The sequence below is a fragment of the Gallus gallus genome, chromosome 6 (genome assembly GCF_016699485.2).
Source record: "Gallus gallus isolate bGalGal1 chromosome 6, bGalGal1.mat.broiler.GRCg7b, whole genome shotgun sequence".
In the NCBI taxonomy this organism is placed as follows: Eukaryota; Metazoa; Chordata; class Aves; order Galliformes; family Phasianidae; genus Gallus; species Gallus gallus.
This window is the reverse complement of record NC_052537.1, coordinates 29,657,299-29,678,239: the sequence shown is the minus strand read 5'-3', so window position 1 is coordinate 29,678,239 and position 20,941 is coordinate 29,657,299. Positions and strand designations below refer to the sequence as shown.

The 20,941-nt window shown below is 39.2% G+C and overlaps 1 protein-coding gene across 4 annotated transcripts in view; it reads left to right on the top strand.

The window, feature by feature from the left end:
• The window catches only part of HSPA12A (heat shock protein family A (Hsp70) member 12A), an 88,721-nt gene extending 70,167 nt beyond the window's left edge, over positions 1–18,554 (top strand). For all 4 annotated transcript variants that reach the window (XM_025151747.3, XM_046943274.1, XM_046943273.1 and 1 more), the window contains 6 exons: positions 7,184–7,355; positions 10,060–10,146; positions 10,647–10,751; positions 11,497–11,755; positions 12,457–12,560; positions 13,804–18,554. In XM_025151747.3, the coding sequence (XP_025007515.1) occupies positions 7,184–7,355; positions 10,060–10,146; positions 10,647–10,751; positions 11,497–11,755; positions 12,457–12,560; positions 13,804–14,438 (1,362 nt within the window). In that variant the 3' untranslated portion in view covers positions 14,439–18,554. The remainder of the gene's footprint in view (positions 1–7,183; positions 7,356–10,059; positions 10,147–10,646; positions 10,752–11,496; positions 11,756–12,456; positions 12,561–13,803) is intronic.
• The last annotated feature ends 2,387 nt before the right edge of the window (positions 18,555–20,941 follow it).

Genomic DNA, 20,941 nt, shown 5'->3' with positions numbered 1-20,941 from the left:
CGGCTTTTATGTTTGTTGCCTTTCAAAATTTATATTTCCTTTGTCTGCAAAATGAAGTTACTGCTGTTCATTCATAACCTGAGATTTCACTTCTCTCTCAAGTAGTTTTCTCACACGGAGATTAATATCTCTGTGCTAGCAGTTAACTGTGCAGATGGAGAAATTTACACTAAAGGAATTCCGTAGCTGTGATAATTATCCATTAGGTTTTCACTTGTGAAATGCAAAATACGATCAGTGCCACCAGATCTGAATAGGACAAAGGACAGCCTGTGCCACAAACCTAGTTTTAGGGCAACAAACCGCAATAGTTTGAAAATATATGCATTTTTTTACATACATTTGCATATATGCATAGCAAATAACGTTTAAGAGAAAGCAAAAAGTTCTTGGTTCTAAAAAGCAGCAAGTATCTCTATGACACTGTAAGTATCAGATATTTATAGAATCAAGCATCACTCAAACATTGGGTTGACTATTTAAAAAAGAGAAAGAAAGTGGGGTGCGGGGACTTAGTTCTCTGTTTTCATCTAGGCACTTAAAATCCAAGGATGAACTTTCCAAAGCATCAGAGCTCTCAGCAGCTCCTCCTCCTGTCTTTGCCTAAACCAGTCACTTCACTGTGCTGTGCTACCTATAGGAATCTGGGTGCATTTGAATGCACTGTTCCATTTGTGGCTGTTGAGCAATTTTAAGAATCTGTCTTTGAACCAGTAAGTTGCCTGAGCCAAAGGTGCTGCACGACCTCCCTCTGTTGTGTTTATTCATGAGTTGCATGTTGCACTGCAGTGCTCTTGTTCTGAAGACTAATGACAGAGCATTAGTCTGTGATGATGGCATAATGATTTTCAGACTATTCTTTCATGTATCTTCCTTAAGTGTCAAGGCTGAAGGTCTAGCAAAACTGTACAAACTACATTTCTAATGTGGCTTCACGACATCCTCTAGCCCCACTCCCTGCCAACCCAGCTTCTCCTTATGTGCTTCTGAGTGACAATGCTGAGGCTCATTTCTCATTTTGCTCATCTTTCCTGGCGTGCTCTGCCTCTGTAATTAGGTCTCAGTCATCTATTTGTGACATCCTAGTTTGATGCCATAAAACTGGAGGAAGTGCTAGCTAAGTGAAAAAGGAGGAGGAATAGAGAAGAGCTTGCTTAGTGAGGCACTAAGTGGCTGGTGTTATCATGAATCTGTTAACACAATGAACTGATTAGTTTAAACAGTGTAAATTTCATGAGGCTCTTAATTCCCAACTGCTGTTTTGTGTTGCCTGGATGGAGTCACACAATACTTCTCTTCGTGCAGGCTGCATAGTGCTTAACTTGCAATCATAGCTTTCCTATTGTTACTAATTATAATAAATATCTTGGAAAATACAGAAATGTTGATGCTAATTCACAGCTTCTGTTTTTCTAGCTGAATGATGTTGTACTGCAGGGCTTTATTTCCTAATGAGCCGCATTGTCTTTACAAAGCTATTTTATGGAATCCAACTTTTCAAATTTATCTCTGAGGCCTGGAAATATGCCTTTAGTGGTGAAAACACATTTTAAGTGTTCTTTTTGCCTCCCAGAAGAGTAGATCATTACACCCACCTAGCCTGAGCCACTGCTTCAAAAGTAAATAGAATAACACGCTTGGTGGAAGTGGCCAACTGTGAAAACTGCATAGGGGCCCAAGGCTTGAATTGCATGCACTTCTGAAATCAACTTCATCACTGAACCAGTTCCATCACAGAGCTCTTGATTCCTTCAGCAGACATCCCAAGGCTCTGATGTCCATTTTGATGGCCCCTGAAACATGACTTCCAACCCAAGCTGTCCTATTTCTAAGACATTTAGTCTCTGTGTCTTGCCTCTCCAGCTGTATAATGAGGATCCTTCTTGCACATGTTTATTTGTCTAGTTTGTTTATGCTAGTCTATTTCTGTATCCGGAACTGTCTTATAAAGTGTGAGTACAGTGCCTAGGGAACCTACACAGTACTGAATTGAGCTTTAAATGATTATAAAATTTGTTAAAGCAGGAAATTAGAATTCCTCCAGTCAGACCTGATTCCTTATTTCTTTTTTGAAAGATAAAATTTGACCCACTGTGAAAATAATATAGTATATTACTCTATACTTAGGTTATGAAGTGATTTCCTTTACTGCCTTTCAGTGCATAAAGGACAAAGGCAGCAGTGTACCTATTTTACGGATAGGTAACATGAGCTGCTAAGGCATACAGAGCCTGCCCAGGATCACCTGACTGGTTATACTGCAGCAGAGTAGAAGTAAAAGCACAGTGTTTATATTTATCCAGAGAAAATGCATTTTTTTTTTTAATTGTGTATATATGGGAATAATTCATTTATCTCATTTAACATTGGAAATGATGTAAAGTGACATTGCAAACATTACTGAAAGAAAACGAGCCTAGCTCAGATTACTTCCTCTAGTTGAGGGAACTGGATGGAGCTACTCCCTTGGCCAAAGAGGAGCCGTGGGATCATAGTGGTCTCTGGCCTCCTCTTGCAGTGGCTCTGGAAGTGAACGTGAGCACTGCCCTGTAGTAGACCCAGCTGTAGTTTGCTTTGGCACTGACTCTAAATTCTCGTTAAATAGGGTCAAGACTTCATAGACTGCCTGCATAGATTTGATTAGCTCTAAATCTGAGGAATGCTCCTTTGTCACCTCTGTTATTTTTAATATATACAGACTCTTAACCACTTCTCTTGTATATTTGGAGCCTTTTTTTCATAGACTGCGATGAGATTAATACATGTGTTAGCCACATTTTTGCCATAATGAAGTTGCTGATTTTATATTACATGTACACAGCCACATTTCGACAGATTGAAGCTTTGTTATTGCCTATGTTAACATAACACTCTGATACAAGAACCATGTGTATCTAATCCTATGTGCATGGAATAAAATGTGTCATTTTTTTTTTCTATTTTTATCTTTTCATATTTTCATCTCCCTAACCCCTGCAGAAGATGATCAAGGCACGGCTGTGCATTTCAGATCCAAGGAAGTTAAGACCCTCCTAGAGCCAACTAGCATGAATCCACTGTAGCTACTCTGTAATTTGGTTCTTAACCTGGTGCTCTTTTTTACAGTGCTAAGAATGTTCTCCAATGTGTGCAGCCTGGTACTTTCAAGGACTGGTTGTTTAGAGCAGGGGCTGCATCTCTGAAGATAGTGCTCCTCATGGGGTTCTGGACGTGTATATTTGGTTGACTGGATCCAGAAAAGCTCAGTAGCTATGTTTTTGAGTAACTCTTAGGTTTCTGCTTAAATTTGAGGTTATGCATTCTATTCCACTCAAATTGGGTGAATTCCCTATGCCACACCTCAGAGGTGGGAAATTTTCATGAAGATCTACCTCGTGGCTTTCATTGCACCTTTTAGAAAGACTCAAGCTCTCTTCTACTCTAATGCTGACTTTAGGGCTTTACAAGTTACAATATTAAATAAAAAAAATGAATTGCTTTTTTTTCATTGCGCATCGTGGCATGTGGGGCTGGCTTCTAAAAGTGTTGTCTTTTAATCTGTAGTAGTGATGGTTCTGCATGTTGGATGAGTATCATTTAGTTCTCTGTATATGTTCAGTTTGCTGCACTGAGTCACAGTCCAGAACTCAGTATTTGCAAATTCTGAGATAAATTAACACTTGGCAGAATATATTTGTGGTCAGCTATGGCTCCCATGCAGTAAGACATCTTTGGCTGCAACAGCAAAGCTGGTGTGTCAAGTTAAAAATTCACCTGTATCTGAATGGTAGAGTTATGCGTGCTCCAGTGCTAGAGCATCTGAAACATTCTGAGGTTTGCTGGTCATGAAGCACCTTTGTGAATGAGCAGCAGTGCCCTGGCAGCAGCTCAGAGGTGTTTTTTTACTGCAGTGAGTTGAGTGTGGGAGTTTCCCTGTCATAGTATGAAGTCCTGGTGCTCAAGCAGAAGCGCAGAGTGAGTTTGGGGCGCTCTTCATCTTGTTCTGTGCTTCTTCCAGGTGTATGGATACAACAGTCTTCTGGAAATCACTTTTAAGAACTTAATGCTGACAAGATTTCTGTATTTCTGTGATGGTTTTCCATATTTGCATTCTTGGGAAAAATGCTGTCTGCTTCCTTCATGTTTCATTGTTGATGGTTGGGTTTATACTGCAAGTGAGGGAAAAGATCTTAGACTACAGGCAGGATGTGGGTCTGTTGTAAGGTCCACAGTTAGTTGCCCTAGGCAGATCAGTCAGCTGCCAAAATGATCTGTGTAATAAGGCCTGAGATATTGCTTTTATCTGTTCTGATCAACCTTGTTAACTTTTAAGTCTTTACTCTTACTTACAATGGCAAGTGGGCAGCAGTGAGCAAGGCGGATGGAACGGAACAAATGGAAAATATAGCAAATTTTGGAACTTTTAAAGTTAAGGTTCTTAGTGAATTCATCACCATTTCTTTGTGTTGACTGCCTGGTGCTTTTACTGCTCTTTCTCTGCATGCTTTTCCTCCTGTCCCTTTCTCCTCAGCTGTAGCAATGGAGCAGATGCTGCCTCCTATGTCTTCATTTTCCCAGACTATGTACTAACGTAATCTCATCATTTCTTTCTTCCCTAACAGCATGTACCCAGTCACATTTATCTCATCTCCCCTTCTCCCATTCTGTGCATTGTTTATATATATATATACAGTGATGTGTTATCTTGATATATGCAGAAAAAATACTTATGTATTATATAACATCAATATCGATCTTCATGTACATATACATATATATTTACACATTACAATATATATATATGTAGGATGTCTTATGTTTCATTGTACACAATTCTTGGTATGGCTATTTTCTGAGATGAAATAACACGTTCCTCGTTTTTAACTGGCCTGTCAAACTCTGTAAGGAAAGCTTTGTAACAATAAGGAAAAAAAAAAAAGGAAAAGGCTTCATGAAATTCTATTAGGATCAACTGTGCTTTGAACTGTTAAAAACTGTCATTTCTGTTGAATGTTTTCCTCAGGAGATATTTTGAATATGTTAAAATAGTATCTAGTCAGAAATAGTAGCAAGAATAGCATCTGCTGTACTTGGAGGGTCTGAGAACATGGATCTGAGTTCAGGCACTGCAGGTCGCTGCCTTCCTCTGCTGATGTGCAGGCGGCAGTGTGAAAAGTTCTTAATGCAGACTGAACTAGAGGAGAGGAAGCAGCAGATGGTGGTGTTAATAGTTTACTGTTTTCTTTTAGCAGGACCAGCCTTGGGAATAAGTACCTAAATCCCCCCCCACCCCGGAACAGATTACTTTGTAATTAATATATTCTTTTTTTCTTTGCTAGGAAATACCAGTGCATTTCTTATGCATAACTCGGTTCTTGTCACCTCTGCAAATACTTTATAATGCAGACTTTGGATTTTAATGTCCTTAGCAACAAATTATTTTTTTCCCTAAAATATAGTTATTTCTTTTTTGCACATTTGAAACAAGGCTTAGAATTGCTTTGTCTGTGCTACTGATCTATGCCCAGTACATACAACAGACTGAAAACTGCAGCAGGAAAGCAAGAAACTGCTTGTTTTCTGTGCCCACATTGGATAAGACCTAAAGACAAAAATTGCAGGAAGAAAGGTTCAAATGAGACTTCTTGCAAAATTTCCGAAGGCAAAGATAGGAAAATGTTGGGATAGATGGTGTGAGCAGACTGTACATTCTTGGAAGTATGTAACATATTAGATAAACATGTCAGGAATGACCAATAAGTAATTCATATCTTAAGTGTTGCCCTTTCCAGTGCTACCAGTTAAAGTAGAAAGATGCTTTCAATAAAGATGCATCTTATGTACTGTAAAACAAATGGGAAAATGAATCAGTAAAGGGGAAGGACCTTTTTATGTCTCCAAATTTTACCCTGGTACTGCTTTTTGAACAGGCTTTACTCTGAGTTTGTAGCTGCAGATATAACCCAGCCACCAATTAGCACAGCCCACAGTGTAGCCGTATGAAGGAAGCCAATTCCAGACCAAGCTAGCAGTCTTCCCATGTGATTCTGCCTTTTTCTGGGGGTGCTCTGAAGCCAACACAATGAATATGTATAAGTTGAAGGGAGAGTGTGCTGGGTAGACTGACCAAGGAGACAGAAAAATGTTCATTTATATATTAATCTTTAGTATTCACACACTTAACTGAAAAACAACATCAAGCAGACCAAAAGTTGAGCAGAAAGAGCTGAAAGATATGGTTATCTTTTAACAGAAAATTGTACAGTAGGGGGAAGTGAGGATGAAAAAAATGAAAACAATTTTTTCAGCAGCTTTTTGATACTTTTCTCTAAGTGCTGCTCTGAGTGTGATGTGGTTACATGTTAAGTCTGCTTGAAAAGCTTCATATCTGAAGACTGAAAATTCAGAAAGCAAATAGTAAGAATGGCAAATCATAGAATTATAGAATGGCTTGGGTTGGAAGAGGCCTCAGAGATCATCCAGTTCCAACCCACTACTGTGAGCAGGCTTGCAAATGCTAGTTAAAGTATTTTTAGGCTTTTTCTCATTATAGTTTAAGGAATGTGTCCTATTGTATTTCAATTCCTTGAAAACTGAGCATTTTTGAGCTGTTATGAAAGCAATTGTGCTTAAAATTTATTTTGGAATAGAGAAATGTTGATTTTAAGTCAAAAGATGCATTACTGGCAAAGTGTGTCATATATTCTTAGTAAGCTGCACAGTGGGGGGAAGGTCGGTTTTGGCGAGGACTATATATGTCTTATATCTTCTGGGATATAAAGCGAAGCATACAAAAATTATCACTGGGAGAAGAGACGCCAAAGGTATTTCTGACAGGAGACTTGGCCCCTCCTAGCAGGCAGATTCATGGGTTAGGAGGTCAGGTTGTAGACTGTTCAGCACAGGCCTCAGGAGGACTTTCTTCCTCTCTCCTCCTGTCACGCACACAGCTGCTCAGTTAGACAGCATGGTAAGTGCATGCCTACCTCCCTGCTACAGCCTGTGAAGTGGTGGCTATCCATTGTGGGTAGGATGAATCCCAGCCCAAGGCTTCTGGGGAGCAGCAGCAGCTTCTTTCTGTGTTAACTTTGAGGGTTGACCTGACTGAACCTGGGAGCTGGGGATGTGCTTGTTCACCTGCTGGAGGGGTCTGTTAGGTGCTGGGACCTCCCAGCCCACTTCTCTGATCGATTCTCTCTCACAGGCAGGAATGGCAAGCCCTGAAAACCCCGAGCAGCTGATCATCGCCCTGGAACCTGAGGCAGCTTCTATCTACTGCCGGAAGCTCCGTCTTCACCAGATGATAGAGCTGAGCAGCAGAGCACCTGTCAATGGCTATAGCCCCAGCGACACCATTGGAACTGGATTTACACAAGGTGCTTATCACAGAATCATTAAAGTTGGAAAAGACCATTAAGTTCATCTAGTCCAATCATCAATCCATCCCTCCCTTGCCCACTAAACTATGTCCCTGTGTGCCACATTTCCAAGTTTCTTGAAAACCTCCAAGGATGGTGACTCCACCACCTCCCTGAGCAGCCTGTTCCATAGCATTTTTACCACAGTATTTTTCTGCCTTTATTGAAATTAATAGTTTATGCTTTCATTTTATTTTTTATATTTATATTTAATTTGTTGGAAACAGTTATGTGTTCAATTAGCTGCATTATTGAAGCAGTGTAAAATTATTGGATCTCAATGAGACTTTCAGTCTGAGGTGTTCTTCCAGAGTTCTGGTAGATGCTTTTTGAAGTCATCTTTGTGAAATACTGTTATTTACTTTCAACATTTGGAAGAGCACATGGTAATGGAATACAGCAATGCATTTATCTACTCACAGGAGAGAAACTAGATACAACAATTCTAACTTATTGACCTGTGATCTGTTTCTCATATTGGTGCTTTAAGACTGACTTGCAGAGATGGGCCCACAGTGCAAGTCACTTGCCAAAAAATCCTTCATCACCAAAGACTTAGACAAGATTTAGTATCTTGTCTGAGACTGGATGGCAAAATAAGAGAAAATAGTGGACTGTTGTGGTGTATTTGTTACATAACAATTTCCTCTCTGTGTGAATTGTAGTAGTTGCACTGAGGTAGGTGTTACTGTGTCAGTCTATCCCAGAGGAATTTTTCAGAAGAAATTGCATTTCATCATCATATTTACTAGGTCAGAATGGTACAGGCAAATGGAAAATTAAGCCCATAAAGCTATTCCTGTACTTACCAGATTGCATTTTTTCTTAGTTAGGCAAAGTCATTACACATTACCTTGTTTTCTCCTAGCCATGTCATTCCCAGCTAGCACTTGTCAGATGTGCTCAGCATTAAGGAGGCCTGTGTAGGGCACAGTCCTTTCAAGGGCCCTTCACATTCTCCACCTTGTTCTCATCCTGCACCGTTCCACTTCCATGAGCTTTTCCATTAACTCTCTTTCAGGCTGCATGGGGATTTGCTTCTAAGAAAATAAATAATTAAAAAGAAAACAAACAAAAAAAGCTTCAGTGTTTAGTGAAGTTTTAAAGTTGGACAGAATCTGGCAGATGGTGGATTTCTGCTAGTGGAAACCATTCTCTTTCGTAATTGTGTAAGGTAAAGGCCATTGGGGATAAGAAAGGTTTATTGTCCAAAATTAATGAAAATAAAGTTTGAGTGAATTAATTTGGGATTAGAATTAAAGTTTCATAAAGGCATGGCAGGTACCCAAGACAAGTTGAGAACAGATTAAGGAGGAAAGCTGTTTAGCTATGATCAGATGCACTCCACAGGCCATCTTATTGCAGTGAAGTAAAAAAAAAAAATAAAAAATTACTGTTTGCAGTATCCGGGATGACTTTACTTCAGTCATAGTTAAAGACTGGCTCTTGCGTTTGCTTTTAGTCCACAGAAACAAAATGGAAGGACTGTCATTGACTTCTGTGGGCTCTAGTGTCCATTGCTTGGACCTCTTGCTTGTTCTGTCTTTGAATGCTGTGCTGTTGGTGTATGAGACTGACAACTTGTCTGCATCGTAGGGTCTTTATGGGGCAGATCATCTCCTTCTGAACATAGACAGTATAGAAATGAGAAGGAAAATGCATTCAACAATTTTCCTGCTTCACATATTGCAGGATGTCTGCCTTCTGTAATATTTTATATAGAAGCTTTGAATGAAAGTGAATGAAACTAATACAAAAAATGACTTTTGATCATCCAGTTGTACAGATTAATTAAGAAGCTTAATAGTGAAGGCTCTCACTGCTCTACTTTCTCTTTACAGGCATCTTTTGAATGTCTAAGTAGAAATTAAGTCTTGTAAGCTGAAGTGTTGCTATGAGGTTGTGCTTAATTTTTATAGGTATAAATTTAAAAAATGCTGTGCTGGTGTCCTCTATGTTTCTAACAGGTCAAGTCTTAGTTAAGTCATAATTTAATTGCTTATCATGGCAGCACTAGATTCTGCTCTGCAGGCTGTCACAACAAACCAGGTAACTGCCGAAATAGTTGCTTATCTCTTTAGTCATCTGCCTGAGTTATCAGGGGGTCAGACTTAGTGATCACTGTGAGCCTTGAGAAGTTACAAAGCTGTGAAGCAGTGCTTCTTGGATGCTTACACTGAGGCAGTATGGCATCCTGACCATCTCCAGAGGCCTTGCCCCAGCACCCAACATCAGAAGTTGCTTTTTAAAATCTTGGAGTGTTCTCTGCCTGCCATCGCAGCTCAGGTCTGTCGTGGACCAGGGCTGCCACCGTGTGGCAGAGCGTGTGGCTGAACGCAGCTGGTAGCAGGGACTGCTTCCAGCTTGTACTTAAAAGTCAGGGTATAGTAAGTATGAGGGATTTGTCTATAGCTTTCACACTAGGTCGTTGTTTCTAATTCCGGTAGTATGAAGAAAGAACAGAAAATCTGAAAAATGTTCTCTCCTTCTTTCTAGAAGTAATGTTATAATGTTCCCCAAACCAGTGCAGTAGTTGTTCATTTGTTTTAAGAAGCGATACATGGAGACCTGTCAGCATGCTTGCACATGTTTCCTGCACCATGTAATATCAAATTCTTTATGCTTCCTAATGCTCAGTAATTTTCTCTCTGTCTTTGACTAGCTAAGGAACACGTCCGTCGCAATCGACAGAGTCGCACCTTTTTGGTGGAAAATGTCATAGGAGAAATCTGGTCCGAACTGGAAGAAGGTACTGTCCTTTCTTGAATAAACTTTGCTCTCACTGGCTGGCGAGCACAGTGTTTCCCACAAATCTGCACTGTTCTCAGAGTGATTATGAGCTGGAAAGCAAACAAAAAAAAGTGCATATGCAGCTCTGAGTTGCTAAAGCTGAACTGCAGTTCTGTATAGCAAAGTATGGTTTATTAAGGAGATGACAGAATATAATCCAAGTTTCAAAGTACAGCTAGACTATTTCTTCAGAATAGACTTTGTGAATATGCTGTAGTATTAATTTGGTAACCTCCTCAAGTGGACACCTCTAGCACAAGCAATTCCATTAATCCCCTTTCCTCCTGTGTTAAACCAATATCTTTTGATACCTAAATTTTGTATTTATTATAAATCACAACTAATAAAGATGAAGTTTTCTGAATAGAGATTTATAACTTTCTGCAAGTCATTATCTCTCATTGCAATATGTCATTGTGATAATATACATCACATTTGCCTGTTCCTTTGGCAAACTAGGTGACCGTTACATCGTTGTTGACAGTGGAGGAGGCACGGTGGATATGACTGTCCATCAGATCAGGCTCCCTGAAGGACATCTTAAGGAACTATACAAAGCAACAGGTAGATGGCACTTCCACTACTTACATTTATACAATATTTTGGTCTGTCTGTGAAGAAAATACATGTCTTTACTAATCACTGTATTTCACTAACTGTTCTTCCTGGAGTGAGACCAGTATTCAAAATTATGTAACCTGTCTGCTGACTGGGCGAGGGTAACTGTCCTGGTCTGCCTTCTTTTAGTAAATTTATGATCTTCCACTCCTTTAAGAGGTCTCTGACCAGCTATTCTGAGAAGTGCTATGGAGGTATGAAAAGTCAAGTGTGTCACATGGAGATCCTTCTAAAATTTCCCTAGATCTTAGGGAAGGCTTGTATGTTCCAGTAATTCCACAGCCAGTGTAACAGGGGTGGTCTGCCATCCTCTGACAGAAACTCACAATGATAGATCCACAACAACAAGTGCAATAAAATGCAATTGCTTTAATGATACTCCCTTCCTGATCTCCAAAATCCCGTTTGTCTTTGCTAAGCTGTTAACCCCTGTAAGACATCCTGTACGCTTGAGTTGGTCTTCATCTGTATCGTTCAGTGCTGAGTGTCTTCAGTCTTGGTGCCTTTATGCTGCAGTGTTACAGTGTCTAGGACAATGTAGATGTAAGTGAGGCAAAGGTAAGATCACGTTCTGTATTAGACAGACTGTTTCCCGTGACAGTCTAGTAGTGTCAGTCTGATGTGTATTTGGTCTACCTGAAATCTAATATGATTTTCAGAATATTAAAGCTGTGTTTTGTTTTTAATACAGGTGGGCCATATGGTTCCCTAGGTGTGGACTATGAATTTGAAAAGCTCCTGTGTAAAATATTTGGAGAAGATTTTATTGAGCAATTTAAAATCAAGCGTCCTGCTGCCTGGGTAGATCTGATGATAGCATTTGAGTCCCGTAAACGGGCAGCAGCTCCAGACAGGACCAATCCACTAAACATCACTCTGCCTTTCTCCTTCATTGATTATTATAAGAAGTTTCGAGGTCACAGTGTAGAACATGCCTTGAGGAAAAGCAAGTGAGTAGATGATTGAACCCAAGTAAATGCAGAATTGACTAATCTTTAAAAAGACAGACAATTAAAATATCCTAATGACATGTAGTGTGAAGGACAGTAATGTAAAAGAAGCGTCTGTTTCCAGAATGCAGTGTTCCCCTAGGTATACTGAAACTAACAGAATAATAAAGGTAGCATAGAATGTGCATGAATGAAAAGGAAATTGCTAAGCTATATGGATGTGCATAATGAAATAATATAATGCCTCTATTCTCTTAACAAATATTATGGCTCATTAAAAATACTGTTCTCTCTGTCTGCTGAGACTTCCCATGCTTGCTTGTTTTCCTTGCTTGTTTCCAGTGGCCTTGGCTTGCTGCTGCTATAATCTAAATGTTGCCCTTCTGGGGTTGAATCAGTGCTGTTTCAGATGAGCGAACAGAGCACTGACTGCCAGCTGTTTCAGGAGGCAGATAAACATTGGTAATGCTGCAGGAGGCAATCAAGTGAAGAAAACAGCAATTAAACAAGCAAAAATAGCAATTGTCCCTGGAAGTTTTATGTTGCTCCATTTGGTGTGTGGATGAAGGTAGATGAGGTACTTTTTTCTAAGCAAACTGCATATAGATTCTGTAAACTCATTATTTGTGTGTCATCTCTTATGAGTGCTTGGCTGTACTCTGTACTCTCTTAATATCCTTTCTAAATGCTTTTTTTTGCAGTGTGGACTTTGTGAAGTGGTCTTCGCAAGGAATGCTGAGGATGAGCCCAGACGCAATGAATGCACTGTTCAAACCTACAATTGACCAGATTGTTCAACACCTGAGTATGTATCTGTGTGTCATTCCATTTTTTGACTAAGCTGAGACTGAATCTTGGCTTACCTGTTTCAAACCAGTAACAGGAATTATAGGAAACACCACTGCTAGTTTGCACTAAATGTGGACAAGGAATTTAGTTCTGAAACATTCATCCTTTACAAAGTGATTAGGAAGGTAATTTTAAGTAAGGGGCATCACCTTTAATGCATCTTACTACCTACTTCTAGAAGTAGTTTTTCAGTGTGATTCAGTCCTGTTCCTGCCCAAACTGTATTTCTAGGGCTACAATCATTCCCTAAAGAGCAATGTTTTAACCCAGATCCTACTTTTCTTTTTCCTGTTTCAGACAAGAACAAAATAATGCCAGAATCATAACTGCTATCTGTTTATTGCTGTAATTAAGACCTGTAGCTCATTTCTCATCAGTGGAAGGACTTAGAAAGTCCTTTTTTGATGACTCTCCAAATCACTGAGATCTCAGGAATGCAATAAATAAATTACAAAAAAACCAGTTCTCAACGTGGCTTAAGCAGCAATAGATTTTTTTTTATTTATCTGGCAATGAAAACTGACAGGTTTATTGGGAAATCTGTTATTTAAACTCTCCTTCATGAAAGATCGAATTCGTGTTGAGTATAATACTGAGTGAAGTATAATATACTGAGTGAAGTATTGCTGTTCTACACATTACAAAGTGCTAATCAAATTGTGTTTGGAATAGAATATCCAACTTAGCACACTCGCTGTATGAAGACTTGTTAAGTAGAATTGAGAGACCACAACTTAGTAAGACAATTAGGACAGAACAGCTTCTGCGTGAGCAGGGAGGGAGGGGCCTCACATTAAGATAATTGTGACAGATACCTCAGTCATAATGTGTCAATTATTTGAACTGGCTGTGGGTGAGCCTGCAACAGACCTGTATGATTTTCCTCAATGTAGGGGATTTCTTTGCAAAAAATCTGTCTCCCTTTGCTGATACAAGCCAAATGAAAATTCTGTTTAGAAAGCATAAATGCCACTTCAGAAATATCATCTACTTTGAGGCAAGTTTTCATTCACAGTCATTGCCCCATCGAAACAGAATACAGTAAGAAACCTCAGAAGTAGAACTGATGCATGTTGAGAGCAGCAGTTTCAGATTTTATGCATGTGCATGGAACGTTGATGCATCAGGCATTTGGAGTTTCAAATGAACTGCTTTGCCACTGAATTTTTCCCTATTGAATGGGCTCTGTTTCTGTATAGGTGATGTATTCGATAAGCCAGAAGTGACCAATGTCAAGTTTCTGTTCCTGGTGGGTGGCTTCGCCGAATCCCCTTTACTCCAGCAAGCTGTCCAGAGCGCTTTTGGTTCGAGATGTCGAGTCATCATTCCTCAGGATGTGGGGCTCACTATCCTCAAAGGAGCTGTTCTCTTTGGTCTAGACCCTGCTGTCATCAAAGTGCGGCGTTCACCTCTCACCTATGGTGTGGGTGTGCTAAATCGGTTTGTGGAAGGGAGGCATCCACCGGAGAAGCTGCTAATCAAAGATGGCACGCGTTGGTGCACTGATGTCTTTGACAAATTTATCTCCGCTGACCAATCAGTAGCCCTTGGAGAAACTGTGACACGCAGTTACACACCTGCCAAACCTTCTCAGTTAGTAATAGTGATCAATATCTATAGCTCAGAACAAGATAACGTCAGCTTCATCACTGAATCTGGAGTGAAAAAGTGTGGCACCCTTCGCCTGGATCTCACAGGAACTGATGCTTCTGTGCCAAACAGACGGGAGATCAAAACACTTATGCAGTTTGGGGACACTGAGATCAAAGCCATGGCCATTGATGTTGCCACCTCTAAAAGTGTCAAAGTTGGTATTGATTTCTTAAACTACTAACAGATCATTTTCCCCACCATGGCCTGTTTGTGAGACTCATCGTCCACTATTTCATTTTTTGACTTTCATATGTCACATAATCATCTTGAATTTCAGCAGGCTATAGGAGAACAGCTAGTAAGGTGGGGTATGTCATGCTTGTGCCCTTGAAGGACCAAAGGCTGGATTTTAAAAGACCCTTAAAAAGTTTGAGGAGGAAAACTTACAGAGGTAGTAAAAGTTATTTAGTTGTTCAAGCATGTGTAAAGATCTGCCTTTATTAAGTATTATTATTGCATCCTGAAGATTGGTTAAGAAATATAAAATCATTATCTCTTTGCCTTGCTCTTGTTCTTCTTCCTCTTCCTCCCAAGAAACATTTGCTAGCCCAGGTGGTTGGTGTAGGGGGGGGTATCTGTATGGGGTATCTGTCTGAAACAGCACCATCCTCTGAGCGTGGAAACAAATTAGTAAGTTACGGCTTTCTTTTGGTTTTTGGCCTGTACTTTCAAAAATGTAAGTGCTGAAAATCAGGGACGGAAAGAAGTAGGAAGTGAGTGTCTTCACTTCTGAGATCACACTGAAAAGAAAATCCTTAGAAATCCTTAAAAGTAGATTTGGGAAATATACATATTTTAGTAGCCTAATGTTGGTTGCCCAAGCTTGAGAAGGCGGCCTTTCTTGTCAGAGCTCTTTGGACTAGCTATTGGATTAAAAAGCTAACATTACCCTCATTGTACTTCAGAAATTTATTAAGAACAAAGTTATTTCCCTTTTTAGATCTTATAAACTTACATTTATTAGTTTCCATCCAGAATCACAGAACAGATGAAGTTGGAAGGGATCTCTGAAAACGATCTGGTCCAACCCCTAAGCTTTAAGCTAGAACAGGATTATTTGTCCTTTCAGATTGTGAGTATCTTCAAAGATGGAGATACCTAAACTGTTGGGGGCAATCTGTTCCAGTGTATGACAACACTCATTGTAAAAAAGAAAAAAAAGAAAAAAAAAGGAACAAAAAAAACATGTTTTTAAAACGTTTTTCTTGTATTTTAATTTGTGCCCATTGCCTCTTTTCCCTTCACTGAAAACTACTGAGAAGCCTTGCTCCATTTTCTTTACTGTCTTCTGTCAGACATTTATACGCATTCCTGATTGCTCCACAAACATTCTCTTCTTGAGTCTGAAGTCCTGGATCTCTCAACCTGTCCTCTTACAATTGATGCTCTGAGCTCTTTGTCATCTTTGTGACTCCTTGACAGAGTCAGCCCATAAGTCCATGTCGCTCTTGTACTGAGGACTGGATGCCAGATGTGGTCTCACCAGGTCTGAATAGAGGAGAATATTCACCTTCCTTATCTTGCTAGCAGTACTTTTCCTTGTGCAGCCCAGCTGTTGGCATTCTTTGCCTCAAGGGTACATTGCTGGCTCATGAAGACTTTGTGTCTACCAAGACCCTGAGGGCTTTTTCTGCCAAGATGCTTCCCAGCCAGTCAACCACCAGCATATACTGGTGTATGGAGTTACTCCTCCAGAGGCTTAAGACTTTGCACTTCTCTCATAATCGTATTTTTTTCTTGTTAATTCCCGTGTTAATGTTTGGAAGTACAGTTAGATGATGGCTGTCCAGGAGGATCAACTGATAACTTCACTTTTAAATCCACTCCTAGCTGGTGGACTGATGCTAACCTGAATAACTATCAAATGCTGATGCTTTCAGAGCATTTATATAGAGCTGCCTGATTACCTGCTGGAATTCATTACATTTTTGGAACTTGCAATTTTAATTCTTAAAACTAAACCTTCCTTTCTAATAAGTTGAGCATGAGTTATATCAGTTACTGACACTTTGGGGAAATGAAGGCTTTATCAATGTTTTCACTGATTTACATTCCAATCCAGCACTTAAGCTTTCTGTGTTTATCCTGGAGATTTGCCACTGTAAAGAGCTGCAGAACTGGTCTGCTGCATTTGCCGTCGAGTTTTCTGTGTCTGTTGCAGAATTCCCTAGTAGAATATGAAATCTGTTCTGCATTCAGCTTTAAAAAAAAAGAAAAAGAAAAAAAAAAAGAAAAAATATAAAAGGACTATGGAGAATGGAGTCACAGTATCCTGCTGGATACTTTCCTATGATTACAAAGTGTGCTTTCTAGCATTCAATTTCCTGCTGCCTGCTAAATGCTTTAAAAGCTAAATACTGGGATTTTTTGTGTGTTGCTTTCCATGGTTTACAAACAAGAGAAACTTTAAGATGAGTTATGAACAATATAATTTTATGTATATACAATATTTAAATATTGTACAGACTCTTTCTTTTTACAGTGCTATTTTCTTGTATAAAAATGCTCTTTGCCTCTGTTGATTTCATTCAGCTGTTAATTTTAAATAACATAGTTTCTCAATCAGCTTCCATAATTATAGGCTTTTAAAGATGGTAAGATATGAAATGTAAAAGGCTGATCTTATAATAATAGGAAAGAAATGTTGATGTGTCAGAAAATACAGCATTCTTCCTGCAATGCAAGTCACACCAGTTAAGCATATTACACAGATGCACTTGTATTTTGCTGGGATTTCATTTCTTTGTTTCAGATGGTGACCATTCCAGCAGTTCATCATAATAATGGATGAATCCTCCTGTAAAACAAAGTTATATTTAGCTCGTATGATCTGAATATACAGATTCTTCTCTAGGTTTTGGAGTTTTACTAAGGATCTTTTCTAGTTAAAAAAATACATACACACACACACACACACACACACACACACACATGTATATACTTTCCAGAGCCAGGTAACACTGATTTATAGTAGTTGCAGGTCTCTGTCTGTTACTACTTCCTACCAAACACTAAATTCTTACAGAAAAGAAGGCTTCGCTGTCTTTGCATCCTATGTTAAACCGAATGGTTCCAATTAAACAAGGATTTGTTTCCAGTGGCCTTAGGTTAATGCAGAATTTGATATAGCTAAGGTCTGCAATCCCCCACCAAGAAGAGGAGGTGAACTGTAGGATCTTGTGGCCCTTGGGTTTTGTGCTGTTTTCAGCCCGTCTGCTAGGAATGCTAGCAGTAGTTTCTGCAGCTCTTTTGAAGTGTAGTTCCCCGCATGGTAGAGATTCTGTGCCCTTTTTATTCACCTTTTGTAAGATTCTGACCTGATCCAAACAGGCATATGTTGCTAAAGTGATTCTACTGTAACTGTAAAATGTGAAGAGTTTGCATATTTTTGCACTTCCTTTTTCAGTCTCATGAGAGCACTGTCTAGCTCTTCTGTGCAGAACACTGAACTACTGAGCAAACTTCCAACTGTCCTCGCTGTCCTCTTTAAATGAGAGTGGAAAATTAGCCTGTCCCTCTAAGGAATTAGAATTGTAAGTAGAATGTTATGCTATGGTCTGTAGTTTATAACCCATTTGAACAATTTTACACTGTAAGTGGGAAATGGATGCCCATTTTGATAGAGGATGTTAGGCTGTAAAATTAATATGAAATTTATTAGGAAATTGAGTCATTTTTAGAATAGTAGTTCCGATACCTATGCAGGAAGTTTCCTGTACTTTTGGTAGGGATTTCAGATGACATTGTGCAACTTAATGTTGAAAAGACAAGGCCTGCCATCCTTAGGCAAAGCCAAAAGCCCTGACTGAAGTTTTGCTCTAAGCATGGACTTGCAAGTTTGAGTCAAACTTACTTAAATCTAGGCTGAAAGTTAGCAACGAATTGTGATAGAATGATCTTGTACTAGAATATGATACATGTGCAGTAATGGTTAGGATGGTTAATATTACTATATTCATACCAGTGAATATATACAGGAGTTTTAATGCATTATTATGAGAAGGCTAATTATGTATTGCAGAGAATTAATCGCTGAGATAAGCTGCATATTTATCATACGAAATGGCTTAAGCGGATGAATAGTATAAAAGTTGTTGGGCATAACGTCACAGTACACAGTACACCTGCTTGAAATAGTCTTAAACTATATTATAAAACCAACCATTGTGGTCTTGTTCACCTCTGTGCAAGATAAATTCAGATTTCACAGATGTTTGGAGCTGTTCACAACTTCTCTGGATTGTACTTGAGTGTTCTTGTGTCCTCAACCATGTCAAATAAAATAAAGTAAAACTCATTTTTGTTTTTGGGCGTTTCTATTTTGATGAAAATGGCTTTGAAGGGCCAAGTGGTTATACTTGCAGTTGAATACACCTTTGTATGCATGAGTATTGTATATCAGATTTCTTCTTCCTTCTCGATGTGCATATACCAAGAGTCCATGTCGGCCTGAAGTCACTGTCCTCTGTTGGTGATTACTGAAATTTCACTGCAGTTTGTGTAGCTCTGAATAGGATGACTGTTGGTGTTAAGATAGAAAGACTTCAGACAATATCAAAAACAGTTTAGGCCTTTTCTGTAATGATGCTCTGAATCAGAATGAAAGCTAGGAAATCAATATGCTTGAGGCTGAGTTCACGATCTTTGGCGTTTCTTTCATGACATTCTCAACAAAACTCACAGAGGTCATTGATGATAAATAGGAAAGGATATTAGTGTAGAAAATGTAGAAGAATCATTATGTGTGTGTGGAGGTTCCCTTGTTACAGCCCTGCAAACAAACATGAAGGATGTTGAGGATGAAAATCTGGATGGTATTCCCATCCAGGAAAAATGTAACATTACTGGAAGCAAAACTGAATGGTTTATATTTTTGTTACAGGAAAGACTTAACGTATTTTCACAAAGCACTGCTTTTGGAAGGATGGGAGATACCTCTGAAATGGTAAGCCAGTGGTATTAGAGGATGTCAGCATGTGGGTTTCTCTCACAAACTTTTAGATTGCTACCAACACTGGTGTATAACTGCAGTTCCCAGGTATTTGCACCTGGGCCTGAGGAGGCAGATATGCCCAAGATTTCTCTGGGAAGGCCACCACCAAGGAGGAGATGTCCGTGGTGTTCTAGCTCAGCCTTGGCTCCAGCAGGCTATGGCCCTCAGCCATAGCCATACCTGAGCCCACACTGTTAACTGCAGGTACTGGCCTCGTGCTCGCAACCCTCTGCAGGAAGCCATCTGCTCTTCTGACTGTGAGAGTTCAGTTCCCTCTTGTCCCTTGCATTGATACGTTAAAGATGGCTTTGAAATAGTGACTTAACATCTCCCTGCAAAGTAAATCCCTTTCAACTCTGTCTTCATTTCACTTGTTACCTGAAAGCATCACAACGTAGTAATCACCTGGGTGTGGTTGTGGTTTTAGTTCCCATTGCCCTCCAATATCATATTTAGCTATTTCTCTCTTTTCAACCAGTAGAATCAGCTGACTCTGCAAACTTTTTTTGTTTGTTTCTATAGATTACTGTTCTCTTCTTTTTGTGATTTAATTTTTCCTTTCAAACATAACATCTCAGCTGAAAGGATTTTTGTGCCACGTTGAAGCATATTATTGTTCTGGTTCCAGGAATTTTATAGTCTGGAATATGTTCAAGGTAGATGTTTGCCAGACACCCAGCATTTCATTAAGAAAACTGATTCAGGTGCAGTGGGTATCATTTAAGTTTTCATGTAAACATTGATTGCTGCAGGAGTGTTTGCTTGGAGGGAATAATGAAAATACTACAAGGTTAGAGACCACTAAATACATAATGATAAATTTTACTCTGTTACAGTGTTAATTAAAACAATTACAATTCAAGAGTGACTTACACTAATAAAATCAGCTGCTACTCATGTCAATAGCATGAGTACAAACCCTGTTAGAGCAAACCATTTCCCTCAAAGTGTCCTAAAAGTTGTCATATCCAAAAGTACTGTAGTCTCAAGGACTGGTTTATTGCTAATACTGTAGTATCAGCCAATAAATTGGCCAATAACCAGATATATATGCTTTAGTGTGTTTTTTTTGTGTGTGGCTTTCTAGGTATAGGAATGTTTAGTAACGTGCTGTTGCACTGAAACATTTGTATAATGGTTTGTATGATATTTTTTTTCCCTAAATGTTGTAGGCCATGTCTCTAAAATTCAGGAGTGCTGGCATGAGCTATGCAGATGTGTCAGTGGCATGTATGACATGCCACAATGCTACTCAAAGATGAAAAGATGCTGAGAATGTGCTGAGATGCATAGCAGTACTACACCCCAACTTCCACCTATTTGCTGCAATGAAGATGTTTTACAAGTGCTTTATGACTATAATTATAAACACCATCCTAATAGACTAGGTACTGTATTTAACTTGTAATGAACTTGATTTCAGCTAAACATTCAATTAATGTTACTAGTACAATGGGAAATATAATTACAGTCTTCAGGAACACATTAAGAACGAAATTTTGCTTTCAGTGTTCTAGCACATTGCTCTGATTCCCAGGGGAGTTTCCTATATGTGCATTCAGTGGCAGAATTTGGGCCTTTCACTGGACTTTTCTAAATCCGCACATTTTCTTACAGGAGAGTGTTTATATTTAAAATTACAGACACATCTTGATAGGAGGGAATTTGTATAAATCTTATGTTGATTCTAC